The following is a 19,054-nucleotide window of genomic DNA, read 5'->3' on the forward strand; positions in this document are numbered from 1 at the left end:
TACCAGTACAGTCACATTAGCTCTAGACCATTCTCAGGTTTTAAGAATGGTATCAACTGAAGTGAAACCTTCCATCTCTGGTTTTTTGTTGTTGTTTTTTTTTTAAAAAAAAAGCCCTACAAAAGAGCTAACTCGCATTTAAGAATTTCAACTGAAAATAAATGCTCAGCTGTCAGTTAACCTGCTAAAAATGGAAGCTTGTCTCTCAGCATGTGGACTCTGGTTCAGTGCCATTTTGGATTTCATTGAGGCATGGATAGGAAAACAATTGTTAAACTATTGGCAGAAGGTTCATATGTTCTAGTCTAGTCGATGTGATTTCTGACATGTAAAGAGACAAGTTTTGATGTTAAAAATCCCATTGCGGTTGTAGGTGGCTACGATTCCTCTAGTACTTGCTATGGAAATTTGAGTTGAAATGCTCATTAACTAGAGATGATGAAAACTTTCCAAAACTTTGGGCATCAATTTTGCTTTTTCTACATTGCAAATGACAGTGAGGGTCAGGATGGGTGAAAGATGTAGGTTTTGGTGAAGCAATGAATAAGCCCTACTGTGGATCCATCTTGGTAGTGATTGCCATCACCTATTTTATTTTCAGCTTACATTCTACCCTTCATCCCAACTGTCTGAAATTAGAAGGCGTCGGGCCTTCCCTTAGCATGTGTAGAACTCGGCAGTGGACTGTTGAGAACAGTTTTCCTTTGTTCTTGCTTCTGTTGCCACCTTGCCATGATTTTTGGTTTGCTAGACCACTCATAGATAGAGTCCCACGTCATAGCGCCAGAATATATCATGAGAGCCCAATCATTCTCGTCTCTTCTCTAGCCTTGGCAGCTTCCCAATATGTGATGGGGATTTTGATCAGTGGCAAGAGAGTGAACTTAAGACTTTATGTTCATGTTACAGATGGATGCAGATGGTGAAGATAAAAAGCTGCGAACTCGCTCAAAAGGAAGCAAGGGTGAGTTAGCCAGCCAGGCTCAATGACACTTTGCCCATCACACCATGAAATATGATCCTTCTGAGGCTCAGTCTCTAGAGTAGATCACAACTTCCATGGCTCCTTCAGAGCTACTTTTGGGGAAAAAAAAGAATCAAGCCAAGTCACAGGCTGCTGTCATTAAGAATAAAAATATTATTAGCTAGGAATTAAAAGAAAACAGGAAAGGCCTTGCTGAGAAGGACATTTTTCACATGGATGTTTGTAAGAGGTCAGAAAGGATAGAGAGGGGCATCGTGCAGAATGAGGTGAGGTGGCTTCAGAATATCTTCTGTCCTTCTATAATGTGAGGGTTACTTTTTGCAAAATTCTGCATTTAAAAAAACAAAAACTTGCACAATCATATTCTTTCATTTGAGGCCACGCGCACACGCACGAGAAGTGTCTTCCAACATTCCACTACGCCATATCCAAACAGGCTCCTGTTGTTCTCCAAGCATTCTCTAATTCCCTAACCACGGTCTAACCAGAGTGTGGGGTGGACCTGCATTATATAGAAGTGAGTATTCCAGATTGTCCTCTGCCAGTTAAACAAACGGGCAGAATTTATTGCATGCTTTAGTCATATTTGGGTTAAAATTTTATCCCAGTAAAAGGAAAGTACTTGTGATTTGACTTTCCCCAGTGGGGTTTTCCTACAGCTCCACAAAGTGGTGTTTGAAAGGTTTAACTTGTGGTTATCCTTCTCTTTGTAAGCAACAGATGGTAATGTTGTATTGAAATATAAACAGGCCCTTGCTGGTCTGACATCTGGAATGCACAATTGACATACAATATTACCCCTCAAGGAAAATAATTTTTTATTATAATTAGTAATAGTTTTGTGATTCTTAATCTTAAGTGGAAAACTAGATGTTCATCATGGCATCTGAAAGTAAATAAAAAAGGGTTGTTTATTTTTCTGTGCAGGTTCTACCAATGAAACAGTCTTAGTGAAAATATATTTTAAGTTCCTCAAACGCAAGCTGCTAAATGAATGCAGAATGTTTTCATTGTAAAGCCATTGAAATTGAAAGAAAAGTAAGCAACCCTTCTCTAATAAAGATGAAAATAGCCACTGAACTCTCTGTAAAAAGATTTTGCCTGTTTTAAAGGACTTGCCACATTTATTAGTGTCTAAGATCCCCTATGTTAGAGTCAGAAGACTTTATATCTACAGCAGACCCAAATTTGATCTAGATTGTTTTGAATTTCAGGCATTTTAAAATTGCATTTCAGAAGCCAGAGGTGGATACTATACACTGCAGCTTTTCCTAAGCATGAGAATTTTAATCAGCAGACCTTCTCTCACCGTGTAATGCAATTCAAGAAAAAAATGTTGGATGCTCCAAATGTTAGGCTGGGCTTCCGCCATCAATGCCAGCCTGCGGCAGACTGCAGAAGGATTAGCTGAGCTTCATGTAGTGGTTTCTGAAAAGTGTATGCTATTCCATGCTTCCTGGAGAACTGAACTGCTCCATCTACAAAACAAACTGCCCATTCTGGGACTTCAGATTTCTATCTCTCTCTCTGTGTCTCTCTTTCTCTCTCTCTCCCACACACACGTATTTCATAGAGCAAGAATATTCTTCCTGAGGGGGAAGAATCAATGTTGCTACTGGGATATGCATAATCTTTGTAATCACCTGTTGTCTGTTTCAGCACGTTGTCTATCTTTGTGGATACAGGCATTCAGCCCCATCCACTTTCCTTGTTTTGGGCTCAGGCTAGCAATCAGGAAAGCCAAGATTTGTCTTTATACCTTTTATTTAGAATGAAAAAGTCAGAGCAGTGTTGCCCTGCTGAACATCATTTCCTTCTTCTATTATTTGCAGACTTTATTGAGTGTAATTCTGGGAAAGGCTCATTTGGTCAAGCTTTGCCAGACCCCATTGTAAAACTGGTGTACCCCAGGGTAGTCACATAGGTTAGCTAGCAATGTCCCTGTAATCAGAGGGGAGATGGGTGCAAGATCGTGGCCATGTGAATGTGAAATGAAAACTAATTCATTCTTTCCTTCTGTTTTTTTTTGTTTGTTGTTGTTGTTTTGGCAGTGCAAGTGGACACTCTAGTGAAGGAGCTCAGGTAAAAGCTCACATAGACTACTTATTTTTGTCTCCATTTATCCAAGTTTAACTTATAACTACCGAGAATGTCTGTTAAAAGGATGAAATACAGTTTTATGACAAATAGCCTCAGAACCTGCAGTAGATTGCATCTTGGGTCATTTTGGTCCAGTGAAAAAATCCTGCTAGAGTGTAGGAACAATGGATACAACTGAGCTTGTAAAACATTATGAAATCCTTATCTCTGATAAGATAGTGTTGCTATGGTTGACTGTTAAGCTTTATCCCCTAGTTCAGCTCTTTTAAAAATGTTTTCAACTCTTTTCTAAGCATTTTCAGTAACTGGGCTCTGGAATCATTCAATAGCTATTCTAGAAATACAGTAACCCCAGTTTTAGGTAGTTAGAAGAATGTTATTTGTTTATTTTCAGTGTAAGATCGATGTGATGGGTTGTATTAAAAACCAGCCAATCATTGATATGAAGTGCTTACTTTTTGTGGAGCACTGCATTGAGCACTTGGAAGAGAGATGGTAAAGAAGAATCATGCTCTCAAGGAGCTTACCATTAGACTATTCCAAAGGGATGCCAGAAATTATTAGTCTAGAATCGGTGAAGTCATCTAGTGAGATTGTTTCATTTTGCTACCCACTTGGAATCCTGTAGTCCTCAGAATCTGCCACTCAGTAGAGCCAAAGAAAGCATTTAGGTTGGGCTTCTGGTTCTCTGTCTCCTCAGCAATCCTGTACAATCTGCTGTGCCGCTCTCCACCATGTCTTTTCGTGGTAGGTCATTTATCCACTGAAGGTGATTAAATGTGTAGGAAATTGAAAATCTCAGGCCCCAGACCCTTCTTTTTCCAAATGCAGCAGGTGACTTTGGGTGTGAATTATCCATGTAACTTGAGTGTTGGAGTAAAGACACTGGCAGATGTTCTGGCATTTCTATATTCAGATGCTCCATCTGGAAAGAACCTCTCTAAAATTCGCATCTGTAGCAGTAGTAAGTGTTGAGCACCCATGGGCGCACTGAACTGAGTGCTGGTCTCTAGAATATTTAATGAAAGTTTCAAGTGATCTCTGAGAGGTTGTTTTGTTCTTGCCCAAACATATTTCAACATAAAAGTACCACCCTGCAAGGGAAATGTAGTGCAGTAATGGACCTCATTTCTCAAAAGTTCTGCAAGAATGACAAGGCCTCTAATATATGCACTACTTCCTAGTTCCAACAAGGTTGTTCCACATCCTCTGCTCCTCCCTCATTTACATACCAGAAGAAAATGTCAGGCAAGAGAATCAGTCTTCCAAAATTAGGGAAGGCCCACGGATGCATACCGGGGAAACTGTTTTAGAAATGAAAGAGGTATAAGTTTCTAGATCATGATGAAAGTGATCATTCATGCCTTAGCATTTTGCATGGGTATTTTCAGGTAATAGTACATTCCTTTTAATAAACTTGAGGGCTGATGTTCTTATCTGTTATAGTTAGTACAGGAAATTACTCCTATGACTTCTGTTCCTAAGGTGCACCCTTGATTTTTTTTTTGGTCCACCTTTTTGCCCATTTTTTTTTTTTAAGAAAACTAAGGGTATTTCCAAATGAACTCACAACTCAAGTTTCTAATTTCACAGTGTAATGCTATTGATTTCAAGATATTATTTGGATTTAAATGACCAACTATCTTTTTTTACCCACCGATCTGGTGAGTTAAACCTTATGATTATAAAAGAAACCAAAGAGAGTGTGTCAAAACCCGTAGAAGATTTCAGAGAACAAGTTCAACTAAATGTGGGACTATGGTGCATTTCTTTGCGGTTTGGTGTGTACCATTTTCTCCAGAAGGGAGAACTCACTTGCTTCTTTATGATCCCCTGGTGAGCATGTGCAGAGCAGGTTATCCCAGAGTAGCCCCCAAAAGGCAGAAAGACAAATGGCATCTAGCAGGCAGTGGCAATCTCCAGTCAGTTGAGGCATTTGTGTATATTCTCCCCTCCACTTGATGAAGAAGCGATTAGCTGCTGCTCCCTGGGTTATGATCTTGAGCTAGCAATAGATCTCGATCCTACTCAGTAGTTGTGATTTTTGGAAAAGGGTCCATTTAACACTACCGGCTTGGGCAAAGTATGCCTGGGCTTCACCAATTGCCAATCCTGGGCTTGTCTCTTTTGAATATTTAGAAGTCGATACGATGTGTAATTTAGCAGTGAAGAACTGAAAGCTGAGGGCTGGATTGTTGAATTTGACATGGTGGGTAAAGAGGAATGATTAAAAATCAGAGAGCTTATAAAGAGATAGGTCTTGAGAAGGGGTTGGCAAGAGAAAAAAGAAATATAAGAAAGATTTGTATTTAGGACTTTGTTTCACTGTTTTTAGAAAGAGAAGGAAGAGGAAGAATTAGGTTCTATGAACTATCTGTGTAAAGGTGACAGCCGAAACCATGCAGATGGATGAAATGGATAAGGTTTCTCAGTGGCAGGACATAAGGAGGAGGAAATTCTTTCGGGACATTGGGATCATAAAAATTTTGTATTAATAAAAGGATTATTAAAGTGCTCAGTGTTCAGAACATGCAAACCACATGGTATCTGTTTGCAAGTAGCTTGCCCCTTGCATATGTATTTCAAACTTTATTCAGTGGTCTTCATTATTGTTAACAGTATAAAGAAAATAACATTTCCTGTCACCTTATGCCTTTAAAAGGAAAACTACTACATTGCAAAATTCTACTGCCTACTTTAATGGTGGTAGATTGTGATTTATCAGTGTCCAGGTAGCTTGTGATGATTGCAAGCAAATAAATCAATACAATTAATTCTTTCTTACTCCTTTCATCAACCCCAAGATTCAAATCATCTCAGTTGTTTCTGCCTGGATTTCCCTTTCTGGATTATAGTCGTCTATCAGTTCTATTTCTACATCTCAGATAATAACTTAGGGAGAACAACAATAATCGGAGGACTTTACAGGAATTTAAATTACTCTTGCCTATAATTCTCCAGGGGATTTTGTTTCTGATTTTCTAGGACTCATCTTTTTTATGTCTACCATCCTGCATCTTTTCTCAACCTCTTCAATTTCTTGCCCCACTCTACCATGCCAATATATTGACCGACTCTGCTACTAGGGTTTCAAAGACATAACTGAGTCTGAGCATATTCACATATTTGCAGAGTTTCACATGGTGCTAAGCATGCATTAGCTACTTAGATTGCATTTGAAATACGCAAAGTACATTATTGTCCCTAGAGCCACTGTTTCCCAAAATAGAAATACAGATGATGCTAATTTAAACATACTGTATGTTGTTCACTGTGCTAATAAAAATTGATGCTGACTTTCCCATCCCCTTACTATACTATATGTCAGCCACTCTCATCACCATTAAGAAAGTAATTTATAACCGCAGGGCCACCCTTAATTATACCCCCTTATTAGTGTTTCCAATCTTCCCGCTACCACAAATCAGGTTTACAGGTGGTGTCTAGAATACTCCCTAGTTTCTCCAAGTACGAGTACTGCATTATGTGTCCCTCTGCTTTTTATTACCCCTACCCTCAATCTGAACCTTCTGCTAGAGCTTCTATTAATATAGGTAATTACTACATGCATTGCCAAAATGTTTTACGCATGTGGTTCATCCCCTTTTCACCAATTAGGGAAATATTGTCCAAGCTTGGAGGAGTCATTCTGTGTTCCTGTTTATGACTACTCGAGAGAAATGGATTCAGGCTCTTACTGGTATTAACTTCATCTCTCACTTATGTAGCTGTCCATTACCGACCTCAGTGTCCTTTTGCCAAATTATTGGCACAAGCACAGAAATATAAGTTTTCTCTTAGCCGGTCTTTTCCAGTTTCATTTCGCACCCCTTCAATTATTCATTGTTCATATGTTTTAGTATCTTCCCATGCAATCCAGTATCCTGGTTGAACATTTGTGGATTTTTTGTGGCATGCATCTTTATTTTTCTCCTGCTTTATTTCATTCAGAGCTTCCTCCCTGTTAAGACTTTGTCTCTGTATATTAATTTGATTTTCAACTCCTTTTCTGTTACTTTACAATTTCACCAATTTTTTCACACAAAAAAATTAATTTTGGTACTTTTCATTTGAGAGTACCATTTGTAGAATGACCCCTGGAAACAGACAAAAATGTCAAGAAATTCAATTTCAACCACAACGTCTCTGTCATCTGATCTTGAAGGCTCTCTCCATAAAGGTGAATATTCTTAGAAATATAAATGTTAGAGAAGAAGTGTTCCTTCCTTCTCTGGACCTGCTCCTAGTCAAGCAATTCCATGCCGCTCAGTTGACTGACTGACTCTTAGTGCCTTTACCTAAATTCTTTGTGTAGGTAGAATGTTACCCATATTCTACCACTTTGCTGTCACAGGATGCCAAACAAGTCTTGGTAAAAGTCAGGCAGCCATTTTATGAGCACATAGCTTCACCTCATTGGCTTCTCTTATGTGCTTTGAAGCATATGCCAGACATTGGTATAGACGGTTGTGGAGGGCTTGTTGATCTCTGCCTTCAAATGATGCTTCAGGAAAGTCTGCCATCGATATCAGTGATACCAAGAAAATATCAAAAGTAGAGTCCCCTTTATTTTTTCTTTTAGGAGGCTACATCCTAATGTGTTTTGGGTCCTGCCCTCTCAGAAGCCATTGGCCTGATAGTGGGTGGTACAAATCACTCAGCCTTCACCTGAGGCCAGTAATAATGATTTGGAAATGAGCCTCCTGTTGGATCATATAACTGAATTATACAATAGGCCTGATGAACCCAGAAGGCTAAATGGTCAATAATTGTTCCAATTCATCCACTGTATGTGCCTCATTATGACCACAAGGGATGGGGTTCTACCCCTAATTGCCTATTCTCTGTTTTTAATAATGGTAGGGCACATGCCAGGGCAAAGGATTCTACCCAGCCAGTTGCATCAGAGTTGTCTCATACCAATCGGCCCATCAAAGATTAGAGAGGGAAATTAGGCATTTTCTGGATTCTTTCCTATATTCTTCCTAAAATGAAATCACAAAGGCCTTCATGGCCCGAGTTAGTCAGTGGCCATGTTTTTCTGGTTAGTTAGGTCATGATCCAATTTGGAAATCCAGGAGGCAAGGGGTCTTCAGAACATGGGCACAAACTAATGGCCTGAGAAAATGGTGGGATGGCTGCTTCCGGATTGAATCTGGAACCAATCCGTCCCCTCTTTCCCTCCACCCTCTCCCAGTCAGTTTCATTAATGAGTACTGGGTTGCTGTTCTTTCCATTTTCTCTTGTTGTACTTTCGTGAAGAAAGAATCTTTCTAGTTTGTGATGAAGTGAAACCTGGCTGGGGCCTGGGATGCTCCTCTGGGAGCTCTGTAGAGGACACAAGAGGACTTGTGTCTACGCTGATGCTCTCTTGTCCTCGAAAGCAACTAGGGTTGGGGTTGCAGGGTAGAGCAGAGGCCTGGTTTCCACACAATTTTCTCATTTTGAGATCCTTTAGGGGCTTCACAGTTTAGGCTGTTGCCCATTACCCTGCAAATAATTGAAATCGTCACTATAGCAGTTAATGCTTTTCTGACATTTTTTGAAAAGAAATTGAATTGAAGATCTGGGAAAGAGGTTATATTTGCCATATTCCAATGGGCAAAGCTTATACCAAGTTGAAACCTTGACAGTATTTGGGTGACTCTTATGACTCTAGTGAAATCTGCCTTATCAGGGGGTCAAGGGGATCTAATATTATTTTTTGTCACAACTCATCTGGGAAGAACTGGAAAGTGTTAGGTCAAGCCCAGCCAGACTGCGTATACTGTATACTGCAGAATACTAAGTGCTTGGGAGAGTGTAGTGCAACAGAGTTAGCAGACAAGTTCCCTGCCTACAACGAGCTTCCAATGTAGATGGGGAGACAGACATCAATATAAGTAATTTATAATATATAATAAATAGATAAGATATGTATATAAGTGCTGTGGGATTGAGGATAGGGAAAATATCAAATGCCCAAAGGTCGCGGATCCAAGTGCATCAGTGATGCAAAAGGGAGAGGAAGAGGGCTTATTCAGGGAAGATCTCTAGGAGATGTGACCTTAAGATATAAAGTCTCCTTGTGAGAGTTTAGCTTTTTTCTCAAGTGAGCTATGCAGTTTGAAGATATTCTCCCTCTTTAAGATCACTAGATGAATCAATTGTATTTATTGAGTGCTGATGGTGTACAGAGCACTGTATTAAGTACTTGGGAGAGTACCATATAACAGAGTTGGTAAACGTGTCCCCTTGCCTACAAGGAGCTTACAGAATCTAGAGGGTAAGTCTGGCAATAAAATAAATTACAGATATATACATAAGTGCTGTGTGACTGAGGGTCACTCCTCCTCTCCTTTTCCCCACATCTTTAGGTTAATTAAGGGATAACCAAGATCTGCTTCTGTAACAAATAGCTTTCCCCTGAAGTCATAGATAATAATAATAATAATTTTGGTATTTGTTAAGCGCTTACTATTTGAAGAGCACTGTTCTAAGCACTGGGGTAGATAGAGGGTAATCAGGTTGTCTCACGTGAGGCTCACAGTTAATCCCCATTTTACAGATGAGGTAACTGACGCACAGAAAAGTTAAGTGACTTGCCCACAGTCACACAGCTGACAAGTGGCAGAGCCGGGAGTCGAACTCATGACTTCTGACTCTAAGGCCCAGGCTCTTTCCACTGAGCCACGCTGTATTTTTTAAGCACTTATTATGTGCCAGGCACTGTACTAAGTGCCAGGGTGGGTACAAGCAAATGGGGTTGGACACAATTCCTGTCCCACATGGGGCTCACAGACTCAATTTCCATTTTACAGATGAGGTAACCGAGGCAAAGTGACTTGTTGAAGGTCCCATCATAGACAAGTGGCGGAGCCAGGATAAGAATCTGCGAACAACAAAAAAGCCTCAAAAGCCACAACCCAAAGTCTGTACTGGACAGAGGCAGTGCAAATAACAAATCCCTACTAGTTCAGCAGCCTGTTTAATGTATTATCTTTTCATTATCAGTGGTATTTACTGACTGTTTACTGATTATAAAACATTGTATTAAGTACTTGGGAGAGTATAGTGCAACAGAGTGGTAGACATATTCCCTGCCAGATTCTTCCGTGACTTAGTCTGTAAGGTGATCCTTGGAGTGGAGGCTGACAAGTGGAGATATTCCTAATTTAGAAAGAATTTCTTATGTTCAAGTCCTCATGTTCATTTATAGGTGTTGGTCTTTTTGTTGGTGAGACCCACTGCTTGAATAAGGGAGAGCACTGAGAAAAAGTGGTTTTCTGACACTGCACAGAGAAAAAGAAGTGGAGACTTCAGTTTTCTACTAAATTTGGTCAGTGTAAATGGCCAGGCTGGACCATTCAGATCCATTTGCCTCCTTTATTTCACTGCCCTTCTAAAAAGTTATCCCCTTGACTTGAAGAAGCATTCTCTGACAAGTCATCCACTCCTCTGGTCATGTCGTCTTATCAACTGCCCAAATAATCTTGTAGGGGAAGCAGTATGGCTTAGTGGGTAGAATACGGGCCTGGTTTCTAATGTCGCTTCTCCTGTCTGTCTGCTTTGTGACCTTGGCCAAGTCACTTCACCTCTCTGGAACTCAGTTACCTCATCTGTAAAATGGGGATTAAGACTGTGAGCCCCATGTGGGTCAGGGACTGTGTCCAACCTGATTGACTTGTATCTTCCCCAGCACTTAGAACAGTCCGTGGCACATAGGAAGCACTTAGGTGGGAAGCAGCGTGGCTGTGGGAAGCAGCGTGGCTCAGTGGAAAGAGCCTGGGCTTTGGAGTCAGAGGTCATGGGTTCGACTCCCGGCTCTGCCACTTTTCAGCTGTGTGACTGTGGGCAAGTCACTTAACTTCTCTGTGCCTCAGTTACCTCATCTGTAAAATGGGGATTAACTGTGAGCCTCACCTGGGACAACCCGATTACCCTGTATCTACCCCAGAGCTTAGAACAGTGCTCTGCACATAGTAAGCGCTTAACAAATACCAACATTATTATTAACAAGTGCCATAATCATTGTTATAACTCTTGATTTGTTGTTTCTCTACTTGGCACATAGTAAGCACTTAACAAATACTATAATTATTATTCTTATAATGATCATTATTCAGTTGCCCTACTTGTGTTTCACATTTATATTTACTTTCACTCTCACCTATTGTATTATTTGGCAATTTGTAGCTAACTAATCAGTGCGTATTTATTCAATCAATCAATGGTATTTATTGACGGCTTCCTGTGTTCAGAGCACGGCTAAGCACGTGGGAAACTACAGTGCAATTCATAAATGATACTGGCCCCCAAGGAACTGTCTGCAGTGTGACCTTGGGGAAGTCATTTCACTTCTCTGTGCCTCAGTTGCCTCATCTGTAAAATGGGGATTGAGACTGTGAGCCCCATGTGGCACAGGAACACTGTCCAAACCAATTTGCTTGTATCCACCCTAGTGCTTAGTTCACTGTCTGGCACACAGTCAGCGTTTAACAAATACCACAATTGTTGTTATTATTGCCATCTCAATAATATAACCTCATTATATTATTGTAAATTACTTGAGGATTGGGACTGCATCTCTACTGTATATTCCTCAAGCACCTTCTACAGTCCACTGTACACAGTGGTTGCCCAATAAATGCTATTGGTAATGATGCTATACAACCTGCATGATTTCCCCTCTTAACTTGTCTAAAATATATCATGTCACAGTTACCTTGGTCTATAGTCCATATTTACATTATGGAAGAAATGTTTAGTATTCCAATCATGAAAAATAATATGTCTTTGTTTTGATTATGTAACTCTCTTCAGATAACCACGAGAAGCAGCGTGGCTCAGTGGAAAGAGCATGTGTGTAGGAGTCAGAGGTCATGGGTTCTAATGCCGGCTCTGCCACCTATCAGCTGTGTGACTTTGGGCAAGTCACTTAACTTCTCGGTGCCTGTTACCTCATATGTAAAATGGGGATTAAGACTGTGAGCCTCACGTGGGACAACGTAATTACCTTGTATCCAGCCCAGTGCTCAGAACAGTGTTCGGCACATAGTAAGCGCTTAAATACCAACATTATTATTATTATTATAACCACTGGGCTTAGACAGTTGTCTGCATTGTGATTCTGACTGAATTCTATATCTATATTATTGGAGCTTGTGTCTTCTCCTTGACTCATTTAACGATAACTTCTAATCACAGGGTATTATGCTACAACATGGTTTTAAAAATCTTAGCTGTTTTATATGAGAAAAATCAGCTCTTTGTGGAAATTTTACAAAGTATTTATCATTCACAAAACTTCAATAGAATTAAGTGAGGAAAAAAGCATCTATTAGCTTTGATCTTCTAGAAAAAATATCTCCCATTTTATGAACCTCAGATTATCAAATAACCTTGGCAGCTGAATCAGTGTTCCATGACAGCAGGCCGACCATTGATAAATAGCAACAAAACTATTAGATGTTGAATTTATGAGATGAGTAATAGGAGAAGCTAAATTATAGGTTTACTGTTTGACAAACTATAGCTTGACATATCTCTATAAGCGTGTGTGTGTGTGTGTGTGTGTGTGCGCGCGTGCACGTGTATATTTTTGAAAGAGGGAATGAGAGTGGGAGAGAGTCAGTAGATGGATGTCAAGGAGGGCAGTTGTCATATGGTTTCTTTGGGCATCATGTTGCCACTGGAAGAGACAGAATACTAGGCTGAATTGGACCCTGGGTCTGACCATTATGGCTCTGCTTGTTTTCTTATGTTCTGTAACTACAGTCATCAGCTGAGGTGAAAGTAATATAGGAAGTGTTTCCTTGATAGGGTGTGTCTCCTTGATGATTTGTTTCCCTCATTACCCAGAGAATGACAAGCCCAAAGCTGTCACTATTAAAATATGTGTGGGTATAAATATACGTGGGGATAAATGTAATAAATATATGGGTTTATACAAACACACACAACACACATATGCATACATGCTTGTGGCCTCCTCTCTTTTTCAGCCTGGCTTAGTGGATAGAGCACAGGTTGGGAATCAGGAGATCTGGCTTCTATTGCTGACTCTGCCTCTTGACTGCTGTGTGATCTTGGACAAGTCACTTCTTTGGGCTTCAGTTTCCTTATCTCTAAAACAAAATTAAATGGCTGTTCTTCTCCCACTCCCATCAGCATTGCTCTTGCACTTAGATTTGTTCCCTTTATTCATCCCTCCCTCTGCCCCACAGGACTTATGTACATATCTGTAATTTATACATTTATGTTAATGCCTCTAGACTGTAAGCATGTTGTGGGCAAGGATTTTGTCTACCAAATCTGTTATATAGTTATACTGTATTCTCCCAAGCACTTAGTACAGTGCTGTGCACACAGTAAGTGGTCAATAAATATGATTGATTTATTGATTGTTCTCCCTCTCCTTAGACTTTGAACCCCATCGGCACAGGAACTGTATGCAATCTGATTATCTTATGTCTATCCCGGTGCTCAGCAACATCGTAAACCTTTAACAAATATCCCGATTATTATTATTACTATTTTTGTCATTGTTGCAGCTTGTTTCTATTCAGCCCTACAAGGCCATGTTACGGACAGCATACCTTCAGAACTAGTAAACTGACTCCCTTTCAGGAAATCTCCTTTTTGCCATTTAGCTTTTAGTGCAGTCCATAGGCGATATTGAATCAGCTAATAGTCATCCACATGGCCTTTGACAGGTCTATAAGAATCAGTCATAAAACTGTGGCTCTTACCGATATTCTGAAGACTTTCAGTTTGATCTTGGTGCTCGGTACCACATAGGTGCCATAAGCTATCTGGCAGTTTCCAATAGGTAATGATGAACTTCTGAGCTTTGTCTTCTACTTTTTATCTCATCATTAGGCAATGTGGTGCCCAGAATTCAGGGAATAGCTTCCAGGTCTGAATTGTTGATGTAATTTTCTGCCAGGAACAGGGTGTGGGCCGGATCTTGGATTCAAACTTCAAATTTTTTGTTCGTCCATGATCTCTGGCACAGTCATCAGGTAACAGCACCTTCTGGTGAACTAGAATCTTCCTCAATGCCAAGAGCATTTTTCAAACTTTCCCATAAAAAATGCATAATACTGGATTCCTGAGAGATATACCAAAAATGTTTAAAAAGTAATCCCTGACTTTGAGGAGCTTAAAGTCTATTGTGAGCCCTATGTTTATAGTGCAATCCCATAATATTCTTCTGGGTTCCCAAATTTGGATATCCCTTAATGTCTATAAGGAGTTTGATTGAAGTACTCCTTCAAGGCAGGGGATTGGACTAGCTGACCTTACCATGGTCACCCTTTAAGGGACATTTGTAATGATGACATGCCATAAGGAATGATATTGAATTTTAGGCTCAGAAATCACAACGAACAGCAATGTCCAAACCAGATTCCTGGGAATAAAATGGAATTGTCCATGAAGGATGAATTTATGTTCTCCCACTTTCTCAAATGTGTAACCCAAAGGGTACTGTCAAATGAAATATATAGAGTTTTACAGATCTTTCTAAGAAAGCGGATCTTCCACTATGAAATCAGGTGCTGAGGCATTTTGTATATTGGTAAAGTTCCCTGGAGGACTCTGGTTGCAGAAAGCAACAATTTGATTGACTAGATCAATAACTACAGGAACATGGTTTTTTTTTCCTAATCTGCTAGGGAAATATAGATAATAGAGTTCATTTTATTTCAACATTTCAGAATTCCACATATGGGAAAACACAGCCCAGTGGAAATTATTTCTGGCAAACACGAGAAGAGATTTTAACATTTTGTGGCATTTCTTTTAGTGACATGTAAAACAGAGCTTTTCCTCTGTTCCGTATCCTCCTGCCATAATCAAACCAAAATAGCACAACCCCGGGGAAGGGCTAGAGCAAGGGCTGCGCCTATCACAGGAAAACCCATCTGTGCTACTCAGTGCTTAAACTCTTACCCCCAGATAGTGCACCTATGGGTCATACTCGTGGGCTTCAACTATACGACTATACACAGTATGATCAAGATGTGTTCTTTGGAGCCAGTTGGGTATGAGTGAGAAGTTAGGGGGTTGATATGGATTTATATACAGGTTGGGGGATCTGAATTAGCACAGAGGTAGCCTTAAGAGTGATCTGGAATTCCAAGGATATTCCCTGTGGGGCCCAGTGTGAACCACCTGCCCACAGAGAGTCAAGTTCTAGCAGGTACTGGGTAGGTATCTCCATCTCATGATCCAGGGAGCAAGCATGGCTGATTTCCTAAAAGCATCATTCTCCCGTCTGCTTCTGGCACAGAATCAGGCATGCCATTTCCCCATGACCCTGGGGGCTCAGTATTTTCCTCCAGGGCAGGGAAAAAAGTTGTGTATGCATCTGTCTTGTGTGTGTGTATGTGTGTGTGTATATGTTGGGAGAGGGTCTCCCTCTTTCCTTATCTCTTTCTCTCATCATCCCCTTTTCTTCTCTCTCTGTCATCATCCTCTGCATTTTTCTCTCCCATCTCTCTCTTTCTCATCTAGTTTCTTCTCCCCCCACCCCCACTCACTTTTTCCAGGTCTCTCTTTGATTCTCTCAGTCTTTCTCTTCGTGTATATCCCTATTTCCATCAGTCTCTTTCCCTGTGTTTTTTACCTAATGCCTCCTTTTAGATCAGCTTCCAGTAGGCTCCAAGCATGAAACACAAATACACAAAAAGGATAAAACATGTCATTTAAAGAAAAAATAAAAGTTAAAAATCACCAGGAGGGTGACAACTCAGGAAAGAGATAAGCATCAGGTACACACCGGAAATGTGGAACAAGGTGAAAGAAGGAATGAATTATTTGTCTCTTCTTAAGCATCAGATTTTAGCCATTCAAATCCAGGGTCATTTTGGTTTTGGGAGCAATGTGTTACTTGTATGTTCTCCCAGGAACTCCATCAGGGTGACAGTAATGGAAATGTCTATGCATTTTCCTGAATGCATAGAATAGAAAATTATGTCTTTAAAATAGATTTCTGCCTGTCGGCTAAGGAAATAAAGTTTGTCACCCGCATCTCTCATTAGTGATCAGGCATTCACAGGTTATAAAAGGAGAACCATAAACAGCAAGAATAGTTTGTACAGCCAGTCAGTAAAGAGGCAAGAATAGAACCCAGGTTTTCCTGGTCCTCTGTCCACTGTTTTGCCCTCGGGCCATGGTAAGGGCTCCCCTTTCTGAAGCCAGCAGACCTGCCAAAGGGATCATCATCAGTGGTATTTATTGAGCACTTACCATATGCAGAAAACTGTACTAAGCGCTTGGGAGAGTACAATGCAGCGGAATTGATAGACATGTTCCCTACCCACAACAAACTCACCGTCTAGAGGATATTTACTTTAACTGAAGATAATAAGCAGGCTTGGGTTCTATCTGCTAGAGATATGACTACGAAGTGTTTCTGATTTCTCACTATGCATGGGACAAATGACTGCCCTGAAAACATTAAAGCAAAAATCTATAAAAAGCACAGGTAAGTACTAATCATTTTGGGCAGTCCAACTCTGCTCTCCCCCGACTGCTCATTAGAGCTGGGTGCCAGGAGTTTGAAAATACAAGCAGAGAATGTGGTGCCAACATTCCATTCTTCCTATAGTGACTAGAGAAGAGATATATAAGACAGGTACTCCTTAATTTTTCTCTGGGCACTTTATTGCATCTGGAGCTGGTCACACCATGGTGTCAGAGATAAGCAGTTTTTCTAGCACACAGGTAGGCCTAACTGACCTCCCCCCACACCCTCCCCCATGACACACACACACACACACACACACACACAAAACTCAATCAACCTTCTATAACCATACTGAGAGCAGTCCATAATGGATCTAAAGTGCTTCTAGATCTAAATGGTGATATATTTTTCACATTAGCTGTTTCCCAGGATTCATAAACTAGTATTAATCTGCCTCATCTCTTCATGGATGTATTTAGTCTAATGCCAAGTGGAGTTCAGATTACCATTTGCTTATTTGGGATTAAGGATGATTTCAAAGCTATATATTGATAGAGAATCAGTTTATTCCTGCCGCATCTTTTTTTTTTTGCCTCAAAAACTAAATATAAGCCACCACTCCCAGCTAAGTTTAAAGTACCTTCATTTTCTGGAAGTTGGGGGGACTGATCCAAAATCTAATAAAGCACAGTAAAATTTATCCAGACTTGTCATTTTTACTGTCTTCCCTGATTTCTGCAGTGCTGCATGTAGTTGCCCCATGGCTAAGAAGAGGAGAGCTGAGGAGCAGGCTTCAGGAGTGCCAATCAACAAAAGAAAGTCCCTTCTAATGAAGCCTCGCCACTACAGCCCCACTGTGGGATGCAAAGAAGAAACTGAGGAGCAAATTGAGCTGGAAGACGACAACAGCCTTTTGGAAACAAATGGCCATTCCATTTCAGGTAGAAAGGAAGATGGGTTCCAGCACTGTGTGACACCCTCCCCCCTGCACTTCAAGGGATGTCAGGATGTTAAAGTCTTTGAGCTCCGTAGGGAGAAGAGGGTTTCAAACCAAAGGCAAAGTCAGTGCTTCGGAGCCGTGGGTCTTAGGTTGCTATGTTTTCTTCTTCCCGGGATCAGTGTAGCAGCAGAAATCTAAAGAAATCCCTTCCTGGCCTCACAAGTTCATCCCACCAACTGTCTTCCAGGGAAATATGGGTAGAGGCTGGAAAGAGTCCCATTTTCCCAACTGATTCCTGCAAATGCTGAGAACAGTTTATGGGTCAAAGCAGAAATCTGAACCCCCAAACCTTTTCCATATTCAGAAGGGAAATAGTACACAGACAAATTTCTCCTAAGGGTACAGGATACTTCTTTTCCCCTTAAATAAGAACACTTTTGAATTAAAGAAAAAACAAAAACAGGAGGCTACACATATCTGCTGAAAAAATAAACAGCCATGAGTTTAACAAATCATCCACATTTCTCAAAGTAATAAATATTATTTATTTTCATAGCCGGTAGTTTAACAAATCATAAAACAAATGTGGCCTAAGAAGTCTCAGGATGGGGAAAATTAACCCTAGTAAATCTCAACCTGCAAAAAACTAGAAATGTTCATATTAAGTCAAGGCTGTGCACACCACTATTTTCTGATTTGGCAGAGGAAAGATGAATTAGCTACTTGTTCATGCCCGCCTGGCTGCTTTTCAGCTTAAAAGCATGCAGATGTATCTAGGATTGGACTACTTCCATCCAGCAGGCCATCATGTTCCCGGAATGCCAGGCTACTGGGCAGAACTTCCAGCCTCTGGGGATTGGTGGTATTCTTTATGAAATTATTAGAGGCTGGGCTTAAGAGCAGGAAACTCCTGTTCCCCATCTTCTTCTAGACAACCTTGCCTCAGAGGTCTCATTGATCACTGCAACCAGTGTATGGAGGCCTGATGCCTAGGCAAAAATCTGGTGGAGTGAGAACTTTAGAGTGATTCAAGCTTTTAATAATAATAATAATAATGATGGTATTTGTTAAGCACTTACTTTGTGCCAAGCGTGAAGCAGTCATGTAAACTATGAGTTGCTTGCAATCCCATTCTAATATCCCTCCCTCCCTCTCCCTCTCCCTCCCTCTCTCTCTTTCTCTCTCTCTCTCTCTCTCTCTCTCTCTCACACACACACACACACACACACACACACACACTCTTTAGCCCTAGTAAAAATCAGCACATTAATTCACCAAAAAGTGGCCAGTCAAGAAATATGAAAGAGTGAGTCAGAGCCCATTGGTCAAATGAAATAATGGCAGAGGGACATTCAATCTTTCTGAGATCCAGTTAGTGCTTGGGACAATAATTTGCCCCCCGGGCTGAGAGAAGGAATAGACCTCTTAAATAGGTCCATCCTCCGGATTAGGCTCCAGCAGATAGGCATGCCCTGAGCCTATACATCCTTACCCCACCAGTCATCTACCTACTCCTTTGAGAGATGTGGGTTTGTGTTTTTTTTTCTCTTGAAGGAGCACTGGGCAGCGGAGTGCC

The 19,054-nt window shown here is 40.6% G+C and overlaps 1 protein-coding gene across 2 annotated transcripts in view; it reads left to right on the plus strand.

Moving 5' to 3' along the window:
• The window catches only part of ST18 (ST18 C2H2C-type zinc finger transcription factor), a 256,587-nt gene that overhangs the window by 172,268 nt on the left and 65,265 nt on the right, over positions 1–19,054 (plus strand). For both annotated transcript variants that reach the window (XM_039912546.1, XM_029069437.2), the window contains 3 exons: positions 910–964; positions 3,037–3,067; positions 17,280–17,479. In XM_039912546.1, coding sequence (XP_039768480.1) covers positions 910–964; positions 3,037–3,067; positions 17,280–17,479 — 286 coding nt within the window. The remainder of the gene's footprint in view (positions 1–909; positions 965–3,036; positions 3,068–17,279; positions 17,480–19,054) is intronic.

Source organism: Ornithorhynchus anatinus, chromosome 7, assembly GCF_004115215.2.
Source record: "Ornithorhynchus anatinus isolate Pmale09 chromosome 7, mOrnAna1.pri.v4, whole genome shotgun sequence".
NCBI lineage: Eukaryota > Metazoa > Chordata > Mammalia > Monotremata > Ornithorhynchidae > Ornithorhynchus > Ornithorhynchus anatinus.